Raw genomic sequence first — 19,846 nt, 5'->3', positions numbered from 1 at the left:
GGTAGGGAAAAAAAGAGTAGAGCCTTTTTTTGTATCTGTTAAGTATAAGACTATTGGAAGTTAAACTAGATGGTTGGATAGCCTGCCTTTTTTTTTTCCTTTTCGCAAAACTTTTCAAAATTGGACTGAAGTAAAGAAAGGTTTATCTATGGTTTACTTAATTTCTGAAAGTACTAATCAACTAGGAGTAGAATGTCAAAATACTCCAACCTTATGGAAGTGAACATACAAGGCTCATTTATGGAAGTGAACATACAAGTTCCTCATTCGTGAGCCTTCCCTCTTTATGGAATCAAACGTAGTTTGTCATTTGGAGATTTAGGGTTTCCCCCCAATTTCTCATAACATTATACTGTTGGCAAACGTTTTCTATGCTCAGGATTAGAAATTTTGATATTAAGGGCCTGTTTGGATTGACTTGTTGCTTTTGGCTTATATCATAAGTTAAGATTTCTAACTTATGACTTATTTTTATTATTTTGGCCTTAAAAAAAGTGCTTAAAAACTCTTTTTAATTTTATCCAAACACTTCAAAAATACTTAAAAATAATTTTAGCTTAAAAACACCTAAAATAAGCCAATCCAAACAGGCTCTAAAAGAGTTATCAGAATTTTTCTTCTGTAACTAGAGTATGGAGGCTTAGACAGTGTTGTCAGAAGCACACTTAAAGTGCGCTTAAGTGTTGAAGCAAGGCACAAAACGTGTTGAGTGCTTTGTCTCGCTTAATGTACGCTTCAGAGTCTTCATCAAGGTTCGACGACATACTTTTCCTTACCAATGAGCTTCTTATGAAGAAGCGGCACTAAACAATTGAAATTTCACTTTATCGTAATTTTTTTTTCAATTTCTTTATTTATATATTTGTTATTCATGCTTATAATTATTTGTGCCATTTTCATTAAAGTCCACACTTTATTTGCGTTTTGCACTTAAAACTCCAACGAACCTTAGAGCTTTTTTGCACTTTAATAACATTGGTCTTAGATCGATCCTTAAAATCACGCTGCAGTATTTACTGGTAGAAAATTCTACTACCTGCTTTAGAGATGCTATTTTGGATCTCATGACCCTTTGCAATCAAAACATGTCAAAGTGCTTTTCATAAAAGAAAACATGTAAGAAATGCTGATGATCTGGTTTTGTTGAAATTCCCTGTCGTTTCCATCCTCAATGAAATGTGGATGATCTGGAGTAAGGAATGGAAGGGAAATGGTGATGCTTAGCTTATGTTTCCAGAGTTTTTCAGTTTACAAGCCTTACTAGTTGAATTTTTATATTTTTTTGAATTTTCAGATACTCTGTTCTGAATTCTATGGACTGGTTTGGGCATGAGAATTATTCATTTTTTTCCCGAATATTTTTTACTTTTTTTGAGAATTAGTGTTTGGCCATGAAAATTTCAAATATAACTTGAAATTGTATTTGAAAAATATCCAAAATCTTGTTTTCACTTTCACTATATTTTTCTTTTTCGAATTTTAACTTAATTTATTTTTATTTTTACAAGAAACGACTCATTTATATCAGCCCTTTCGACAGCATTTATTTTTTCCATTCGACAAGCTGTTGCATGCTCTCTGCTACCCAATTATCCAATATTCTCAACTTCATGGACAAAACTTCGACACTCTTTGGGAGTTGATTAGTTTGGGGAAAAAATAACAATCTTTAGAGTTAAGGAATGTGGCTTTTATATATTGCATAAAATAATAATGATTAGAGTAAACAAATGTGGTTTGGGTAGAGGAAGAAAATAATAAGGATGACAAATTTGGGTAAATTAGTCAAGTTGGATGGTTTTAGGAAATAGAGGGTAAAAATCACGTTTCATGATTTTTTACGAAAAGTACATTCGAACATCCAAATATTATTTACAAAAACTAAGACCAAACACAATTAGAAATTCTTAATAAAGGGAAAATATTTGTAATAGTATGTAGTAGCTTGTGTATAGGATCTGACTATCTATTGTGAGATATTTCTCTTTTAGACCAGATTTGATCGTCTGTTTTAGGTTAATTAGTCAAGTTGAGTGATTTTGCTAGGTTTTTAGAAATTGGGGGTATAAATCATATTAAGAAAAAGTACATTCAAATTCGAATATTCTTTGTAAAAGGTATGGCCAAACACAATTCCAAATTTAAAAATTTCAGATAAAGTGAATAATATTTTGTTTTTATGGCCAATCACCTACTAAGTAAACTTTCTTCATCAGCTGTTGTAATGGAACTTGCCCTTAATGTATCGGCAGATTTGTTAATCTTTCTTTTTTTGGCCAATTTTTTTTCCTCTTATTGAATTGATTGATTGAGTTGATAATGACGTTATTTGGTCTTCATGCTTTCAATTCCTCTGGAATATGTAGCAAACATCTCAATATGGTAAGCTGAGAGAGGGGAAGCAGGAAATCAGTAACATTGTTACCTCACTTGAGCCATTAATGTTTATGATAATCAATAATGATGTGATTTTACTTGCTTCCTGCCATTAGTGATTAAATGGAAGAAACCATTTGTTTTTAATTAATTAAAACAATCTTGATTGCCGACATTTCAAAATAACCGAGTAGGTTCACAAACATGTTTCATTTTGATTAGATGGAGGTGCCTTTATATGTCCAACATCATCACCCACTGCCTGACTGGATACTAATATCAGTTTTCTGGCTTGCAATTGTGTACAGAACAAGCTATAACATCAAAGCATTTTCTGCGTGTGGAATATGGTGATCTCATCAAGGCATAAATATTTGAGCTTTTGTGGATAAGCATATTTTGGTGTTAGAATGGATACTGGTGTTAAAATGACTTTTCTCTTAACCCTTGTCCTCCCTTCGTTGATATTCTTCTGCTATAACCATTTCCTCTCCAAAACAAGGTGGAAGCCACATAGTCTTGTTTCCCCTTTTGTGTGGTACTTGAGTTGAATGATTGACATTTTGCTTTTAGCTAAGAGAGGTTAAAGAGTTGTACATACAATCTTATCTTCACCCTTTTTTGTTTCTTTATCTTAGGCATCGAGATCATTATAGGGACAGGGATTCTAGAAGGAGAAGCCGAAGTAGAAGTAGAAGTAGGGGAAGGTATGACGCCGCAGCCCTGATTACCACAAAGGTCGTGGTAGAGGTAAATATGATGAGGATAGACGCAGTTGGTCTCATGGAAGGTAGAACTTTTCTTATTAATATTTTACTTCTCATCTCTCTCTTCCCCCATGGAGAACTATTTTTATAAGCTTTGTCTAATGATTCATTTTATATATAAGTGCCTCCCCTGATCGCCGTAGCCTCAGTCCTCGAAGGAGCCCTTCTCCACGTAGAACAACCCCTTCTAGGGATGCTAGTCCGGATGGACGTAATCACAATGACCGGTCTCCAACTCCAAAGAGTATCTCCCCGCGGGGTAGATGTGCTGGCTCTCGCAGCCCCTTGCCACGTTCTGATGCTGATGTAAGTTGTGGCTGTCATATGTTGTTTTGTTGTAGTGTTAACTTGATGAAAAAGCATTGTTTTATTTTGCAGGATTAAGGAGCAAGGGAGGAGGCCACGGTTGTAATCTGGCTCTGGTCGATGCTGCGTATCAGGACATTCCCAAGTGACTGATCCTTCCATCTGTATTCTGCTTGCTAGAACTGGTTGGCCAGACTTATTTATAAGGTTTAGCTTCTTTTTGTTGTACTTAATCCATACCAGAACTTCTTTTGATGTTACCTCTGCATTCTGGTATTATGGAATGGTGTTGTGATATTAAGATTTCTACTGTTGTTTTATAATTACGCTTATTGGATTTTCTTTCTGGCTTTATTTGGTTTCTTATTGTTTTTCTGATTCAAAGTATACTTGAATGGAATATTGTGATGGTTTTCCTTGTTGTAATTTACTTATGATGGGAATTTTTGGCCTTCTATAGTTGGGTCCATGAAAAGTCAATGTGGCTGAATCACTAGACGATGCAGCAGCTGTTGATGCTGTTATATTTGCTGTTGGTTGTAATATTGTTGCCGTTCACAAAATAGTATTTCTTCGCTGAATGGCAAGGAGATGCAGCAGTTGTAGATGCTGTTTTAACTTGGCTGCTTATAATTTGTTGCTGGTGACATACTACTGTTTGTTGGTTGAATGCAAGCAGATGCAGCAGCTGTTGGTGCTGTTTTAGCTTTGCTGTTGTATTTTTGTTGCTGGTGACAAATTACATTTTCTATACAAATGTTCAGGATGGTCATGATCGGTAAGGATAAGAAACTTCTGAATTACTGAATTAACACTAGGTTTATGCCTTTGGCCTGACAGTCATTTCGTTTTTCTGTCTTAACTTCATAATCTGCTCTGAGGAGGTGTTAACTGTGATCATCTTAAAGATGAAAGGAATCCACATGTCTAAGTGTAGCAGTTGAAGTTGATTCCAGGTCGAGATTTGTTATACCGAGTAGAGATTTCAATATCAGACCAAATCAATGAGTTCATGGGTAGTAGTTGTTTCATCATAAACATCTTGCTGACTTAATTTTTTATTTATCTTAAAAAGGATAAATAATTATTGAATTTCCCTATCTGTAAATACTTTGTTCCAGTGTCTTTATTTGCTTTATGGTCTCGAAAGTGTTCTTCAAGTACATAGCGCACCTATAATTAAGCTAATGATAGATGCACTATGTTACAGCACATGACTTATACTCGTGAAGTTCTCGCTGATCTCTGTATATCTTTTCTTGTTGTTAGCTGATAGCCTATCAAACTGATCCTGCTTTTTGGTGTTGATCGTTTGCTTGAATTGTTCAATTGGATGCATGCAGGACCTAAGTTGTGCAAAGAAAAATCAGCAAAGAAAAGTCAAAAAGGGAGGAAAAGGAAAAGGCAGCCGGCAGCAATTGTTGAAAAGCTATTGCCAGCCAGCAGCCAGAAGCCCCTTTTATGTGATCAATCGGTCACCATCAACCGCGATTAATCTGAAAATGCCAATGGAGATGTGGACATGAAAATCAACTGATTATTCTCGGTTACATATATTCAGAAGTCCTGCTTATGTTATGTACAACACCCAAGAAAAATCGAAGTTGGATCCAAAATCCAGGGAATGCATTTTCTTAGGGTATGCTGATAGAGTCAAGAGATATCGCTTGTGGGATCCCAATGCCCGCAAGGTGGTAATCAGCAAGGATGTTGTATTTATTAAAAACAAGATACAAGCAAAAGATGGTAGCACTTCAAAAGAAAAATCAGAGACTACTACAGTTGAAGTTGAAGAAATAAATGAAGTTCCAGTTTCTTCTGAAGCAGCACTAGAGCACGAAGAACAAGAGCAAGCTGAGATCGAAACTCCACAAGTTTGACGGTCAACCAGGAAGAGAAGAGAACCAGCTTGACACTCAAATTATTCTATGGAGAGCAATGATTCATACTGTCTATTAACAGAAGATAGAGAGCCTTCAACTTTTCACGAGGCTATGAAAGGCCAAGAATCATCTCTATAGATGGCATCAATGCAAGAAGAAATTGAAGCTCTTCATAAAAATAAAACATGGGATCTTGTTCAATTACCACAAGGAAGGAAGGCCATTGGAAACAAATGGGTCTACAAAATTAAACGCAATGGTAATGATCAAGTGGAGAAGTATCGTGCAAGATAAGTGGTAAAAGAATTCGCTCAGAAAGAAGGTATAGACTTCAATAAGATATTTTCTCCGGTGGTTCGACTCACAACAATTCGAGTGGTCCTAGCGATGTGTGTTACATTTGACTTGTACTTGAAGCAGTTAAATGTCAAAACTGCATTTCTTCATGGAGAACTTGAAGAAGAAATTTACATGCTCCAACCAAAAGGTTTTGAAGAACAGGGTAAAGAAAACTTGGTTTACAGGTTGAACAAATCTCTATATGGTCTCAAACAGGCGCCGAGGTGTTAGTATAAGAGATTTGATTCCTTCATTATAAGTTTTGGATACAACAGACATAGTTCAGATTCTTATGTTTAGTATAAGAGATTTGGTGACAACGATTTTATTATTTTGCTGTTGTATGTTGATGACATATTGGTAGCAGGCCCCAACAAAGATCGTCTCACAAATTTAAAGGCACAGTTGGCTAGGGAGTTTCAAATGAAGGGCTTGGGACCAGCAAATAAGATTCTAGGGATGCAAATTCACCGAGACAGAAATAATAGGAAGATTTGGCTTTCTCAAATGAACTACTTGAAGAAAATCTTGTGACGCTTCAAGATGCAAGACTATAAGTCATTTCTACCCCATTCCCTATTAATTTCAAGTTTTCCTCAAGAATGAGTCCTAGCAATGAAGTAAAGATGATGAAGATGTCTCGAGTACGGTATGCATTAGCAGTGAGAAGTTTAATATTCGTCATGGTATGTACAAGACCTGACATTGCACAAGCAGTGGGAATGGTTAGTTGATACATGGCTAATCCTGGTAGAGAGCATTGGAATACTGTTAAGAGGATCCTAAGATATATAAAGTGTACCTCAGATGTCGCAATGTGTTATGGAGGATCAAACTTTACTGTTAAAGGTTATGTTGATTCAGATTATGCAGGTGATCTTGATAAAAGCAAGTTCACCACAAGTTATGTTTTTACTATTACTGGAAGAGTTGTAAGCTGAGTTTCAAAACTGCAATCTATCATGACTATATCTACGACGGAAGCAGAATATATAACAACTACACAAGTTAGCAAAGAGGCAATATGGATGCAGGTATTATTGGAGGAGCTCGGGCATAAACAAGAGAAGGTTGCTCTATTTTGTGACAATCAGAGCGCTTTGAATCTTGCAAAGAATCCGGCATTTCATTCAAGGACAAAGCACATACGAGTTCAGTATCACTTTGTTCGTGAGAAGGTGGAAGAAGGCAGTGCGGATATTCATAAAATTCACACTAATGACAACCTAACAGATATATTTACGAAGACGATCAACAGTAACAAGTTTAAATGGTGTCGATCTTCTATTGGCCTAGCAGAAATATAACATTGCAGTAATTGGGTAGAAAGGATTATGTGAAGACTTAATTGATTCCCAATTAAATCTTCAAGTGGGAGAATGCAAAGAAAAGTCAGCAAAGAAAAGTCAAAAAAGGGAGGAAAAGGAAAAGGCAACCAATAGTAATTGTTGAAAAGCTATTGCCAGCCAGCAACCCTTTTACGCGTATTTCCCCTTTTACGCATTTTTCCTTCCTCTATAAATAGACGGTGTCGTTCCCTCATTTGATTCATTCAGAAAAATAGAGTAAAAAATACAAAGAGAGTTATACACCAATATAAATATTGTAGTTTTGAGTGTCCTCTTTAGTAGTTGTTCTTTTTACAAGAGAGAAGTGTTAATTATTGTTTTCTCCTTGTATTTGAGAGTAGTGTACTTGTCACACCTCGGGGGGGGGGGGGGTTACCCTAGGCACGATCGGCACTCGAAATCCACTTTTTGCCTCCAAGCGAACCACCTGATTCAGTCACACAATCATTCATTCATAATATGAGGGCCGAGGGCCAATTACTATCAACTCATCAAAATAGTTATAACAAGGCTTCTAAAAAAAATAGCAGTCCAACCTTCCCACACTCTAGTCTATGAAGCCTCTATCAAAATCTAGAAGGTGGCAATGACAAGCCCATGACTACCGACAATCAAAATAAAGGAAACGACAATAAAACTATATACGAAAGCTCAACATCCTCCGAAAATTAGGAGGACTCACCAACTGGCTGGAAGTGTATGTGCATCTTCAACGGAGCACCGGTTGATGATCTCTAGTACCTATCTCTGCATCATGAAACGATGCAGGCCAAATGGCATCAGTACATAGAATGTACGAGTATGTAAAATAGCCGGATGAAACAAACATCAGAAAACATCAACATCAACTCAGGATCTCAACTCCTACATACATGACAACTCACTCAAGTGTCCTAAGTCTAACAAGAATAGTTTAGACGGGACTAACTCATAAGCCACTCAACTCAACTGACTCGGAGCACTATCAAGACCTAAATGGGAGTTTCTCTTATCCGACAACCATCACCTATGAGCCAGTGATAGTACAACAATCAGACGTTGTTGCCACGTCCGTCCATAGCTTGCCAGGGCATGAACGCCTACCTAATTATGGATACCATCGATTTGTCAAGTCCTATCATGTCAGGACAAATAAATGGGAAACATCCGACTTTAACGGTTTGATCCCATGGGAAGCATCTGACTTTAATGGTTCTATCCCTACCTACGTTGACGTCATAGTTTCTGGGGTTCGAGTATGGACTATACTCTTACCCGCTTCGGTGCTCGATACTCCTCCCATGACTCTATGCTCATAAGACTCCCTCCAATCATCTCAAACAAGCCCTCACGGCTAGTTTCATGTGGAACATTTCCCACTCATCAACTCTATCCTCATTCTCAACTCAATTAAGTCATAATGGCAAGTCTCATTTATGACCTTATCGACTCGTCAATTCTATCCTCCAATCAACTTGATCAAGCCTTATTTAGATAAGCATTTATGACATCTCCTCAATACTCATCACAACTCTATGGCTTTAGCTCAACAATTCAAGTAGAATAACACATTTAAGGAAATTGACTTATGCAACATAATCACATGGTTAAAGAGATCAACAAAAACATATTAACAAGTCCTCTTCATCAACTCATACTAACATGAAGGTTTTAGGAACTTCTTAGCTCAACAACATCAACACATATAGCATCAAATAAATAGGGAACAAAACTCATTCAAACATAAACCATACCTAGAAACTCCATTTTTCATGGACATCTAACCTCAAAGCAAGAGTAGGGCACATGGTTGGACTCAACCCATGTTTTGCATAACCTTACATACCTTAGAATATACTCTTGAAGAAACCTTGTTGTTGGGTCTTGAATGGAAAACTTGAAGTCTTGAAGCTCTTGAAACAATCTCTTGTTGGAGATGGAGAAGAAGAAGAAGATGAAGAAGAAAGAGTTTTCTAGGGCTTTTCTAGAGAGAGAGTGGGGCTGCAAATTATGATCCCAAAATGCCAGAAGATGATACATATATAATTTGGTTGAATTCCCAAATTGCCCCTTCTTAAAAGTTCTGAAAATAGGCTAAAAATGCCCTGGGTGCGATAATGGCGCATCGCGCCATTGCAGCGCCAGGCTGATTACGCCTAAAACCCGCACATCTCGTAGTGGCGCGCCGCGCCAAGGACCAAACTACTGAGGCACATTCTTGGCGCAATAGTGGCGCGTCGCGCCCTTACAACGCCAAGGCCATATTTTCTGGGTTCTGGAAATTGGCTTGAAAAACCCTGCACACCTCGTAGTAGCGCGCTGCGCCAGGGGCCAAACTTCTGAGGCGTGTTCCTGGCGCGATAGTGGCGCATCGCGCCACTGCGGCGCCAAGCCCAGTTTTCCAGCAATTGCAACCCAGGCCTGAAAATCCCTGCCATGCTAGTTCATCTTAGGATCGTCATATCTTTCGACTTCGAACTCCAAAAATTACATTCTTGGTGGTATTGAAAAGAAGACTCGACGACCTTTAGTTTGATGGGTCGTGGGCTACCCAGATTGTCGTCTTTCAAAAGATAGGGTTATTAGAAGTCAACCCCTTATGCGAACTCCTTCTCAAACTTAGCCACGATGAATCTTTTGGATTTGATTTGGTCCTAAGGGTCCTTCATGACCCCACATCACCTCTAACGCTGCTCAATTTCTCAAAGACTCATCTTACTCATGCAAATGCTCCACAATACTCGAGTTCGACCCTACCCGAATATAAGAAAGGTCCGAGCCTTAGGGAAAATTTTTGAGGGGTGTTACATTATCTCTCCCTTGGGATCATTCGTCCTCGAATGACGAGCAACCAAGAATGGACTCGGGGTGCAAATCACAATCAAAATTTCAGTCATTCAACCAATCAATTTTCTCAAACAATTACCAATCAAACTCATAATGCGCATACAAATTCAAATCAAGGAAATTGACATTACCTTCAACATTCTCGTCGGTAGGCACGAATAGATGTGGAAATTTAGATTTCATAGATTCCTTCGCTTCCCACGTGGCTTCCTCAACAAATTGATTCCTCCACAAGACTTTAACTGAGGCGATCTCTTTATTCCTCAACTTGCGAATTTAACGATCAAGGATTTGGACCGGAACCTCTTCATAGGATAAGCTATCCTTTACTCCAATACTATCAATGGGGACTACCAACGAGGGATCGCCCAATCACTTTTTCAACATCGAAACGTGAAACACCGGATAAATAGAGTATAGCTCTAAAGGTAACTCCAACTCATAAGCAACACTTCCAATCCACCTCAAAATCTGGTAAGGACCAATATATCTAGGACTAAGCTTTCCCTTCTTTCCAAACCTCATGACGCCCTTCATAGGTGACACTTTCAAGTATACCCAATCACCCACCTCAAACTCCAAGTCTCTCCTCCTCACATCAGTGTAAGATTTTTGGTGGCTTTGGGCTGTCTTTAGCCTCTCTTGAATAACTCTCACCTTCTTCATGGCTTGGTGAACAAAGTCAGGCCCAATCAACTCAACTTCACGAACTTCAAACCACCCAATAGGCAATCTACACCTCCTCCCATACAAAGTTTCATAAGGAGCCATTTGGATGCTTGTATGATAGCTATTGTTATATGCAAACTCTATGAGAGGTAAGTGATCATCCCAATTTCCCTTGAAGTCAAGCACACATGCCCTCAACATATCTTTCAATATCTGGATGGTGCGCTCTGCCTGGCCCTCTGTTTGGGGATGGAAGGATGTGCTCAAGTTCACCTTCGAACCCAGTCCCTTCTAAAAGGATTTCCAAAATTGGGAAGTGAATTGAGCTCCTCTGTCTGAGATGATAGACAAGGGAACCCCATGCAGTCTGACGATCTCTCGAATGTACAACTTTGCATAATCCTCTGCGGTGTCAGTAGTCTTAACCGCCAAGAAGTGAGCTCATTTCGTCATCCTATCCACAATTACCCAAATCGAATCGTGTTGCTTTTGGAACTTTGGCAAACTCGTGATAAAGTCCATGTTGATCATCTCCCACTTCCATTCCGAAATTTCTATGTTTTGGGTTAAACCACATGACCTTTGATGTTCAACCTTCACCTGTTGGCAATTCGAGCACTTGGAAACAAATTCTGCAATATCCCTCTTCATCCCACTCCACCAATAGATTTCCCTCAAGTCGTGATACATTTTTGTGGAGCCTGGATGAATAGAGTACCTGGAACTATGCGCTTCAGCCATAATCCTCTCTCGAACATCATCGATATCAAGTACACACAATCTATTTTGGTACCTCAACACACCATCCCCCCCTTTGGTAAAAACCATTACCTCTTGTTTGTGAACAACTCCCTTCAATTGGAGAAGGACGGGATCTCGGTCTTGATTCTCCTTTACCTCTGCCACAAGTGAGGATGTAGACCCATCCTGAATGGTAACTCCACCTTCATTGTTCTCTTCCAGACGAACTCCCAATTGGGCTAATCATGTACCTCCTTCGCTAATTCCCTCTTTCCCTCCTCTACATGGGTAGTGCTACCCATAGACAACCTGCTAAGAGCATCAGCAACCACATTAGCTTTACCTAGATGGCAGAGGATGCTCATGTCATAGTCCTTGAGTATCTCGAGCCATCTCCTTTGCCTCAGGTTGAGTTCCTTCTGACTGAATACATATTGTAAGCTCTTGTGATCGGTGAATACATCAACATGCACTCTATACAAATAGTGGCGCTAAATTTTAATCGCAAACACCACAGCTGCCAGCTCGAGGTCATGAGTTGGGTAGTTCCGCTCATGAATCTTAAGCTGTCTTGAAGCATAGACTATCACCTTTTCCTTTTGTATCAACACACAACCCAAACCAATTCTGGATGCATCACAGTAGGTCATAAAGCCCTCTGTTCCATCGGGCAAAGTCAAGACAGGAGCAGTGGTTAGCTTGGCCTTTAGTTTCTTGAAACTCTCCTCACAAGCATCGGACCATTGGAACTTAGCCTTCTTTTGGGTTAGCTTAGTCAATGGTGATGATATGGATGAGAATCCCTCTACAAACCTTCGATAGTAGCTGGCCAAACCCAAGAAGCTTCTTATCTCTGTCGAGGATGTAGGTCTAGGCCAATTCTGCACTGACTCGATTTTCTTAGCATCAACCCGAATACCATCTCCAGATACAATGTGGCCTAGGAAAGCCACTGATGCAAGACAAAATTCACATTTGGAGAACTTTGCATATAATATCTGGTCCTTCAAGGTTTCCAAGATGACACTAAGATGATGGGCGTGCTCCTCCTCATTCTTAGAGTAAACCAAGATATCATCTATGAATACAATCACGAACATATCCAGATATGGTTTAAATATCCGGTTTATGAGATCCATAAAAGCTGCGGGGGCATTAGTCAACCCAAAGGACATGACCAAAAATTCAAAGTGGCCATAACGAGTCCAAAAAACGGTCTTCAGAATATCACACTCCCTCACCTTCAACTGATGGTAGCCATATCTCAGGTCTATCTTTGAGAAACACGTGGTACCCTGAAGTTGATCAAATAAGTCATCTATTCTGGGGAGAGGGTACTTGTTCTTTATGGTGACCTTATTTAGATGCCTGTAGTCAATACACATTCTAAGGGACCCATCTTTCTTTCGCACAAATAGGACCGAAGCACCCCATGGTGAGACACTCAGCCTAATGAATCCCTTATCCAACAAGTCTTTCAACTGTTCTTTCAACTCCTTCAACTCGGCCGGAGCCATTCTATATGGAGGGATTGAGATAGGCTGGGTATCAGGAAAAACATCAATCCCAAAGTCGATCTCCCTATCCGGAGGGACTACAGGCAGATCTTCAGGAAAAATGTCAAGAAACTCATTGACAATAGGAACTGACTCAAAGGGTGGGGACTCAATATTGTCATCTTTCACTCGGACAATGTGATAAATACACCCTTTTAAGATTAGCTTTCTGGCCCTAAGGTAAGAAATAAACTTACCCTTAGGCACGACAAGACTCACCTTCCACTCTATGACTGCCTCATTCGGGAACTTGAACTTAACAATCCGAGTTCTACAATCAATAGAGGCATAACAGACATGAAGCCAGTCCATGCCAAGGATCACATAGAAATCAACCATGTCCAACTCAACCAAGTCAGCCAAGGTATCCCTGTGATGAATTGACACAGTGCTATCTCTATAGACTCTTTCAGCTAGGACAGAATCACCGACAGGAGTACCTACACTGAAAGGCTAAAGAAGACATTCAGGAATTTTATTGAATTTACTAGCCACATAAGGAGTCACAAAAGATAGCGTGGCACCTGGATCCATCAACACGTAACAATCAAGAGAAGAGACTCGAATCATACCCGTCACGACGTTTGGAGAGTTCTCTTGATCTTGGTGACTACCCATGGCATATAAACGGTTTGTACCTCCGATGGTGCCAGAAGTAGTGCCCCTCTGATTACCTCTAGCCGGTGGTATGGTGGTAGAATGCTGGGCTCTGTTTCCTCTTGTTGGACACTCCCTTTGAAAATGGTCCATTTGGCTGTATTTATAACAACCAACCCTTCCCGCTCTGCATTCTCCCAAGTGGATCCTACCACACTTGTTGCAGGGTGGCTTCCCTCTCGAGCCATGACTTATGCTGGCCTGGGATTGAAAACCCTGGGGTCTGAAATTCTGGCGACTCTGTCCCTGCCGATCATACCTGTTCTGCGGCATATGTGCACTGGCGGTGGATGAGGCATAGTTGGAAGGCCTCTTCTGGAAGAAGGACTTGTTGCCCTTGGTTTGCCTTTGTTCATCCTCATGGCCCGCTGATCTTGCCTTCTTGCTCATATGCTCCTCTCTGTCCTTTCTCTTGTCATCCTCCACCTGTTGAGCATACGCTATTAATCTGGAAATATCCATATCGGAGATTAATAATGCCACTTTGCACTCCTTCTTCACATGCCTCCCTAACCCGGAGACGAACTTCCTCATTTTTGACCTCATATCTGGGATCATTTTTGGAGCATACCTGGACAACTGGATGAACTTCAGGCCATACTCCTTAACAGTCATGCCTTCTTGTTTTAGATTTACAAACTCCTCCACCTTTGCTTCCCTTAATTCTCGGGGAAAGAAGTGGTCAAGAAAAGCTCCTTCAAATTCATCCCACATAGCAGGTTCAACATCCTCACCTCTACCTTGTTTCCATTGATTATACCAAATGTTTGCCACATCCTTGAGTTGATAAGACACCAACTCAACCCCCTCAATCTCCGTAGCATGCATAGCTTTCAGAATTTTCCACATCTCATCAACAAAACTGTGTGTATGCATTTGTTTTAGAGGTGATGTAATGTGTATATGTGTATCTATGATTTAGTTTTAAAGCTATTATATGTATTTGTGTATCTGTGTGCGAGTTTGGAAGAGAGAGAGAGAGAAAATTGCGTATCTGTGTATTTCAATTTTAATTTTGAGATACAAGTTGCATTTGAGATACAGACTATTTGGCTTTCTCCTCTATCTCTCTCGCTCTTGCTCGTCTCCCTCCTCTTTAAAACTATTGCTATAAATTGTAATTATACAAACTATAGCTATTATTCATAATTATGGTTCAAACTAAAGCTATTTATGAAAATTCCTCTAAACATATTTACAACATTCTGTACTACATGACTGGCTAAAACGCTACAAGCACTATTGACAGGGTCATTGGCACTTATGTTCTTAAAATTTTGTGTTGGTATTTAATTTTTATCCTCGTAACAAATATTACTCTCGTGGAACTTTCACTGCATGAATTTATGCCCACTAAGCATAAGTTCGATTCTTAAAAGATAAAAATTAAAGATCAGACTATTTGAAATGTAAATTGTGCAATGACTTGTAGCCCGTCAATTACGAAATGACTTTTAATTCGTTGGTATATACTTACACGAACAGTGACTCATTGACTTCCAAGTCGTTCTAATTCTACCCGTGTTTTACAAGCTGAGAATTAAACTCAGCAAGACTTGTAGTGAAACTCAGCAAGACTTGTAGTGATTCACTGCAATATAAAACTATAACTGCACAAGTAATCAATAACAAAAACAAACAACTGAAATCTTTTATCCTTCAAGATGATTCCCAGAATATTTTATTTCCTTCAGTTTTTCACTCTCTTCACTGTTACTTTTGCTTCCACTGAGGAAGCAACTGCTCTCCTCAAATGGAAAGCAACTTTCCTAAACCAAAATAATTCCTTATTGGCTTCATGGACACTAAGTACTGATTCATGCAGGGATTGGTATGGAGTTATGTGCTTTAATGGTCGGATAAACAGGCTGAATATTACGAATTCTAGTGTTGTTGGTACACTCTATGATTTTCCATTTTCATCTCTCCCGTTTCTTCAATATGTTGATCTTAGCATGAACCAGTTTTCTGGTATCATCCCCCCTGCAATAGGAAACCTCACTAATCTTGTCTATCTTGACTTGTCGTCTAATAAGTTTTCAGGCAAAGTCCCACCTCAAATCGGCTCACTATCCCATAGTAAACTTTCTGGTTCAATTCCTGCAGAAATAGGGAAAATGAAGTCACTTGAGAATTTATTTTTACAGAGTAATAATCTTTCTGGTTTGCCTGGCCTCAAAATTCTCTACCTTTATTCTAACCAACTTTCTGGTCCCATTCCTAATGAGTTGGGAAATTTGAAAAACCTCAATGATATGGCGCTATCCGATAATCAGCTTAGTGGTTCAATTCCAACCACTTTAGGCGATTTAATGGAGCTTGAAACTCTCTACCTTTATTCTAACCAACTTTCTGGTCCCATTCCTAGTGAGTTGGGGAATTTGAAAAATCTCAATGAGATGGAGTTATCCGATAATCAGCTTAGTGGTTCAATTCCAACCACTTTAGGCGATTTAATTGGCCTCAAAATTCTGTACCTTGATTCTAACCAACTTTCTGGTCCCATTCCTACTGAGTTGGGGAATTTGAAAAACCTCAATGATATGGAGCTATCCCATAATCAGCTTAGTGGTTCAATTCCAACCACTTTAGGCGATTTAACTGGCCTAAAAATTCTGTACCTTTATTCTAACCAACTTTCTGGTCCCATTCCTAATGAGTTGGGAAATTTGAAAAACCTCAATGATATGGCGCTATCCGATAATCAGCTTAGTGGTTCAATTCCAACCACTTTAGGCGATTTAATGGAGCTTGAAACTCTCTACCTTTATTCTAACCAACTTTCTGGTCCCATTCCTAGTGAGTTGGGGAATTTGAAAAATCTCAATGAGATGGAGCTATCCGATAATCAGCTTAGTGGTTCAATTCCAACCACTTTAGGCGATTTAATTGGCCTCAAAATTCTGTACCTTCATTCTAACCAACTTTCTGGTCCCATTCCTACTGAGTTGGGGAATTTGAAAAACCTCAATGATATGGAGCTATCCCATAATCAGCTTAGTGGTTCAATTCCAACCACTTTAGGCGATTTAACTGGCCTCAAAATTCTGTACCTTCATTCTAACCAACTTTCTGGTCCCATTCCTACTGAGTTGGGGAATTTGAAAAACCTCAATGATATGGAGCTATCCGATAATCAGCTTAGTGGTTCAATTCCAACCACTTTAGGCGATTTAACGGAGCTCAAAATTCTGTACCTTGATTCTAACCAACTTTCTGGTCCCATTCCTAGTGAGTTGGGGAATTTGAAAAACCTTAATGATATGATGCTTTCCGATAATCAGCTTAGTGGTTCAATTCCAACCACTTTAGGCGATTTAACGGAGCTCAAAATTCTGTACCTTGATTCTAACCAACTTTCTGGTCCCATTCCTAGTGAGTTGGGGAATTTGAAAAACCTCAATGTTATGGAGCTAAACAATAATCAGCTTAGTGGTTCAATTCCAACCACTTTAGGCGATTTAATTGACCTCAAAATTCTGTACCTTCATTCTAACCAACTTTCTGGTCCCATTCCAAACGAACTTGCATATTTGGATAACTTGGTTTCCTTGTCAATGTCTCGCAATGACTTTTCAGGCCAGTTGCCCGAGCGGCTTTGCCAAGGTGGGAAACTTGAGAACTTAACAGTCAATAGTAATAATCTTACAGGGCCAATCCCAAGAAGCTTGAGCAAGTGCTCGAGTTTGAAAAGGGTTCGCTTCAATAACAACAGTTTTAGTGGGAATTTATCTGATGCTTTTGGCATCCATCCAGAACTTCTGTTCATTGATTTGAGTGACAATGATTTTCATGGTGAACTCAGCAGCAACTGGGGGAAATGCAAAAAATTGACTGATCTGCGGATAGCCAGAAATAACATTGGTGGCAGCATACCACAAGAAATTGGAAACATCAAAGGGCTTCTAGGACTAGATCTTTCATCTAATCATTTGATTGGGCAGATTCCAAAGGAATTTGGAAAATTAACCTCTCTGGTTAATCTTTTTGTGCAAAACAACTATATTTCAGGCAATATGCCTCGGGAACTTGGGTCACTGATAAAGTTAGAGTCCCTCGATCTGTCAGACAACAGATTGAATGGGTCGATCCCAACGTTTATAGGAGATTTCATGCACTTGTTTCAGTTGAACCTGAGCAATAACAAATTTGGCCAAAATATTCCAATGGAGATAGGGAGGATAACTCAGCTTAATGTACTTGATTTGAGCCATAATCTTCTGGTTGGAGATATGCCCCCTCAGTTAGCCAATTTGAAGGTGTTGGTAAACTTAAATCTTTCCCACAATGGCCTATCTGGGTGCATTCCGGAAGAACTCGAAAGTTTGACTGGTTTGCAGGATGTCGTATTGTCATACAATGAGTTGGAGGGTTCAATCCCTAATAATAAAGCTTTTATTAATGCTTCATTAGAAGGTAATAAAGGTCTTTGCGGCAATGTAACTGGATTTCAGCCCTGCAAAAGACCATCTTCTGTGGTGAAGAAGCACTCATTGGCGAAGGGAAGTAAACTCATCCTCATCACTGTACTTCCTGTTATGGGAGCACTAGTTCTACTCTGTGTTTTCATTGGTGTTCCGTTTATGTGTGATAAAAGAAGGAAAATTGGAGATGTTGAAAGAAGGGATGATGGTTGGCTTTCAATATCCATGTTAGATGGAAAGGCATTGTACAGGGACATCTTAAACGCCACAGAAGAGTTTGATGCAAAATTTTGCATCGGGCAGGGAGGACACGGAAGCGCTTACAAGGTAAACCTTCCATCATTAGGGAATATAGCTGTGAAGAGACTTCATTCTTCATTTGAGAATACACATCCCAAAAGCTTCATGAATGAAGTAAGGGCATTGACTGGGATCAAGCACCGGAACATTGTGAACCTCTACGGCTATTGTTCGAATGCACATCACTCATTCTTGGTTTATGAGTATGTGGAGAGGGGGAGTTTGTCTAGTATTTTGAGCAATGAAGTTGAGTCCAAGAAATTGGATTGGCTTAAAAGGGTGAATATCATCAAAGGTGTTGCTTTTGCTTTATCTTACATGCACCAGGATTGTTCACCACCAATTGTTCATCGAGACATATCAAGCAGTAATGTTTTGCTTGACTCCGAGTATGAAGCTCGTGTTTCAGATTTTGGCATAGCTAAGCTTCTCAAGCCAGACTCATCCAACTGCACTACGCTAGCAGGCACATATGGCTATGTTGCACCTGGTAAGTTTTTAAATATTTCATGAACTATAGCCAAACACTCCATTGTGTTTATCTCATTAACACATTTAAATTGTTAATATTGTTTTGGAAACTGTATTGTTCAGAGCTTGCATATACTATGAAGGTTACGCAAATGTGTGATGTGTATAGCTTTGGAGTATTATCATTGGAGATAATCAGAGGAAAGCATCTTGGGGAATACATTACTGTGCTAGCAAATTCATCGATTATAGATCATGAGCAGCTTAGCGATTTGCTGGATGAACGTCTTCCATATCCTGAAGATAGAGTAAAAGAGGTTTTGGTTTTTATCATCAAGCTAGCATGCTCTTGTTTGCTTGAAACTCCAAAATCAAGGCCAACAATGCACTTCATATCTCATAAGTTATCATCAATGGATGCACGTCCACATACTCGTCAGAGAAATCCCCATGTAAGGCGAGCTACATAATCCCTGATATGTATCAAACTAACATCTCAATAAACAGAAATTGTGGTTGTAAAATATTGGAGATATTTCACTAGAGAAGTAAATTTCTTCTGCTTCTTTGGCCTTCAGAAAAAATCAAGAATTCAAGTTGTTGCATTTTTTGTTGCTTTCGATTGTTCTATAGAACATATGCAGGAACTCTAGTTTTAATGATTTACTAGTCTTTTGGTTTGCGACTCTTAAAAGTTTCCTTTTGGCCATGATTGATCCAAGCAAATACCATACTAGTCACTGTTGTTAATAACCATAAATTCGTCCTGCCATAATTTTTCTGAAATATGACTCTTTCTGAAATCTGTTAAAAGACCAACTCCAGCTCCTTGTTTTTAATTTACTGTTTTCGGAAAACATATTTCACCTTTAAAAAAATAAAATGAAACATGTCTTTTATCCATAAGTTCTAAAACTATCAAAAATACGCATAATTAAGTTTGGGGCAAAATTATTATTTTTATAATGAACTAGTTAATACATATCCTAAAATTGCAACACAATATTTTACTAAATACTATTAATAACACAATTATTAGCTATTACAATTACCTATGAAGATCCATTAGTGAAAAAATAAATAATAACATAGTAACTTATAACTATTTTAAATATAATCTTTCCACATTTTATGAATCATCTCTTACGGAGTGAATGAATTTCCATATCAAACCGATGACTA

The 19,846-nt window shown here is 38.9% G+C and overlaps 2 protein-coding genes and 1 long non-coding RNA gene across 4 annotated transcripts; all 3 read left to right on the top strand.

Moving 5' to 3' along the window:
- The first annotated feature begins 3,278 nt into the window (after positions 1-3,278).
- On the top strand, positions 3,279-4,589 carry LOC129903457 (uncharacterized). 2 transcript variants are annotated; one of them, XR_008770279.1, is made up of 3 exons: positions 3,285-3,449; positions 3,522-3,656; positions 3,910-4,589. It is a non-coding gene; the product is annotated as an uncharacterized LOC129903457 (long non-coding RNA). The 2 variants fall into 2 exon arrangements; XR_008770278.1 differs by lacking the exon at positions 3,910-4,589 and having other exon boundaries at positions 3,279-3,449; positions 3,522-3,752.
- A 10,304-nt stretch (positions 4,590-14,893) lies between these two features.
- Positions 14,894-16,142, top strand: LOC129903512 (probable leucine-rich repeat receptor-like protein kinase At1g35710). Its single transcript, XM_055979075.1, has 2 exons — positions 14,894-16,086; positions 16,130-16,142. Exons 1-2 carry the CDS (start codon positions 15,134-15,136, stop codon positions 16,140-16,142), a joined length of 966 nt encoding a protein of 321 aa, XP_055835050.1. The 5' UTR covers positions 14,894-15,133.
- On the top strand, positions 16,122-19,244 carry LOC129904448 (probable leucine-rich repeat receptor-like protein kinase At1g35710). The gene is made up of 2 exons (XM_055980020.1): positions 16,122-18,683; positions 18,788-19,244. The coding sequence occupies exons 1-2, from the start codon at positions 16,157-16,159 to the stop codon at positions 19,132-19,134; spliced, it is 2,874 nt and encodes a 957-aa protein (XP_055835995.1). The 5' UTR covers positions 16,122-16,156; the 3' UTR covers positions 19,135-19,244.
- Positions 19,245-19,846: the final 602 nt, after the last annotated feature.

Source organism: Solanum dulcamara, chromosome 9 (assembly GCF_947179165.1).
Source record: "Solanum dulcamara chromosome 9, daSolDulc1.2, whole genome shotgun sequence".
NCBI lineage: Eukaryota > Viridiplantae > Streptophyta > Magnoliopsida > Solanales > Solanaceae > Solanum > Solanum dulcamara.
This window is presented reverse-complemented; position numbering and strand designations above follow the sequence as displayed.

Bases quoted from the DNA above. Each gene is read 5' to 3' on its own strand.
- LOC129903512 (XM_055979075.1), top strand. From the start codon at position 15,134: ATGATTCCCAGAATATTTTATTTCCTTCAGTTTTTCACTCTCTTCACT.
- LOC129904448 (XM_055980020.1), top strand. From the start codon at position 16,157: ATGGCGCTATCCGATAATCAGCTTAGTGGTTCAATTCCAACCACTTTA. The intron at 18,684-18,787 runs GTAAGTTTTTAA...TGTATTGTTCAG, and splicing joins ATATGGCTATGTTGCACCTG to AGCTTGCATATACTATGAAG.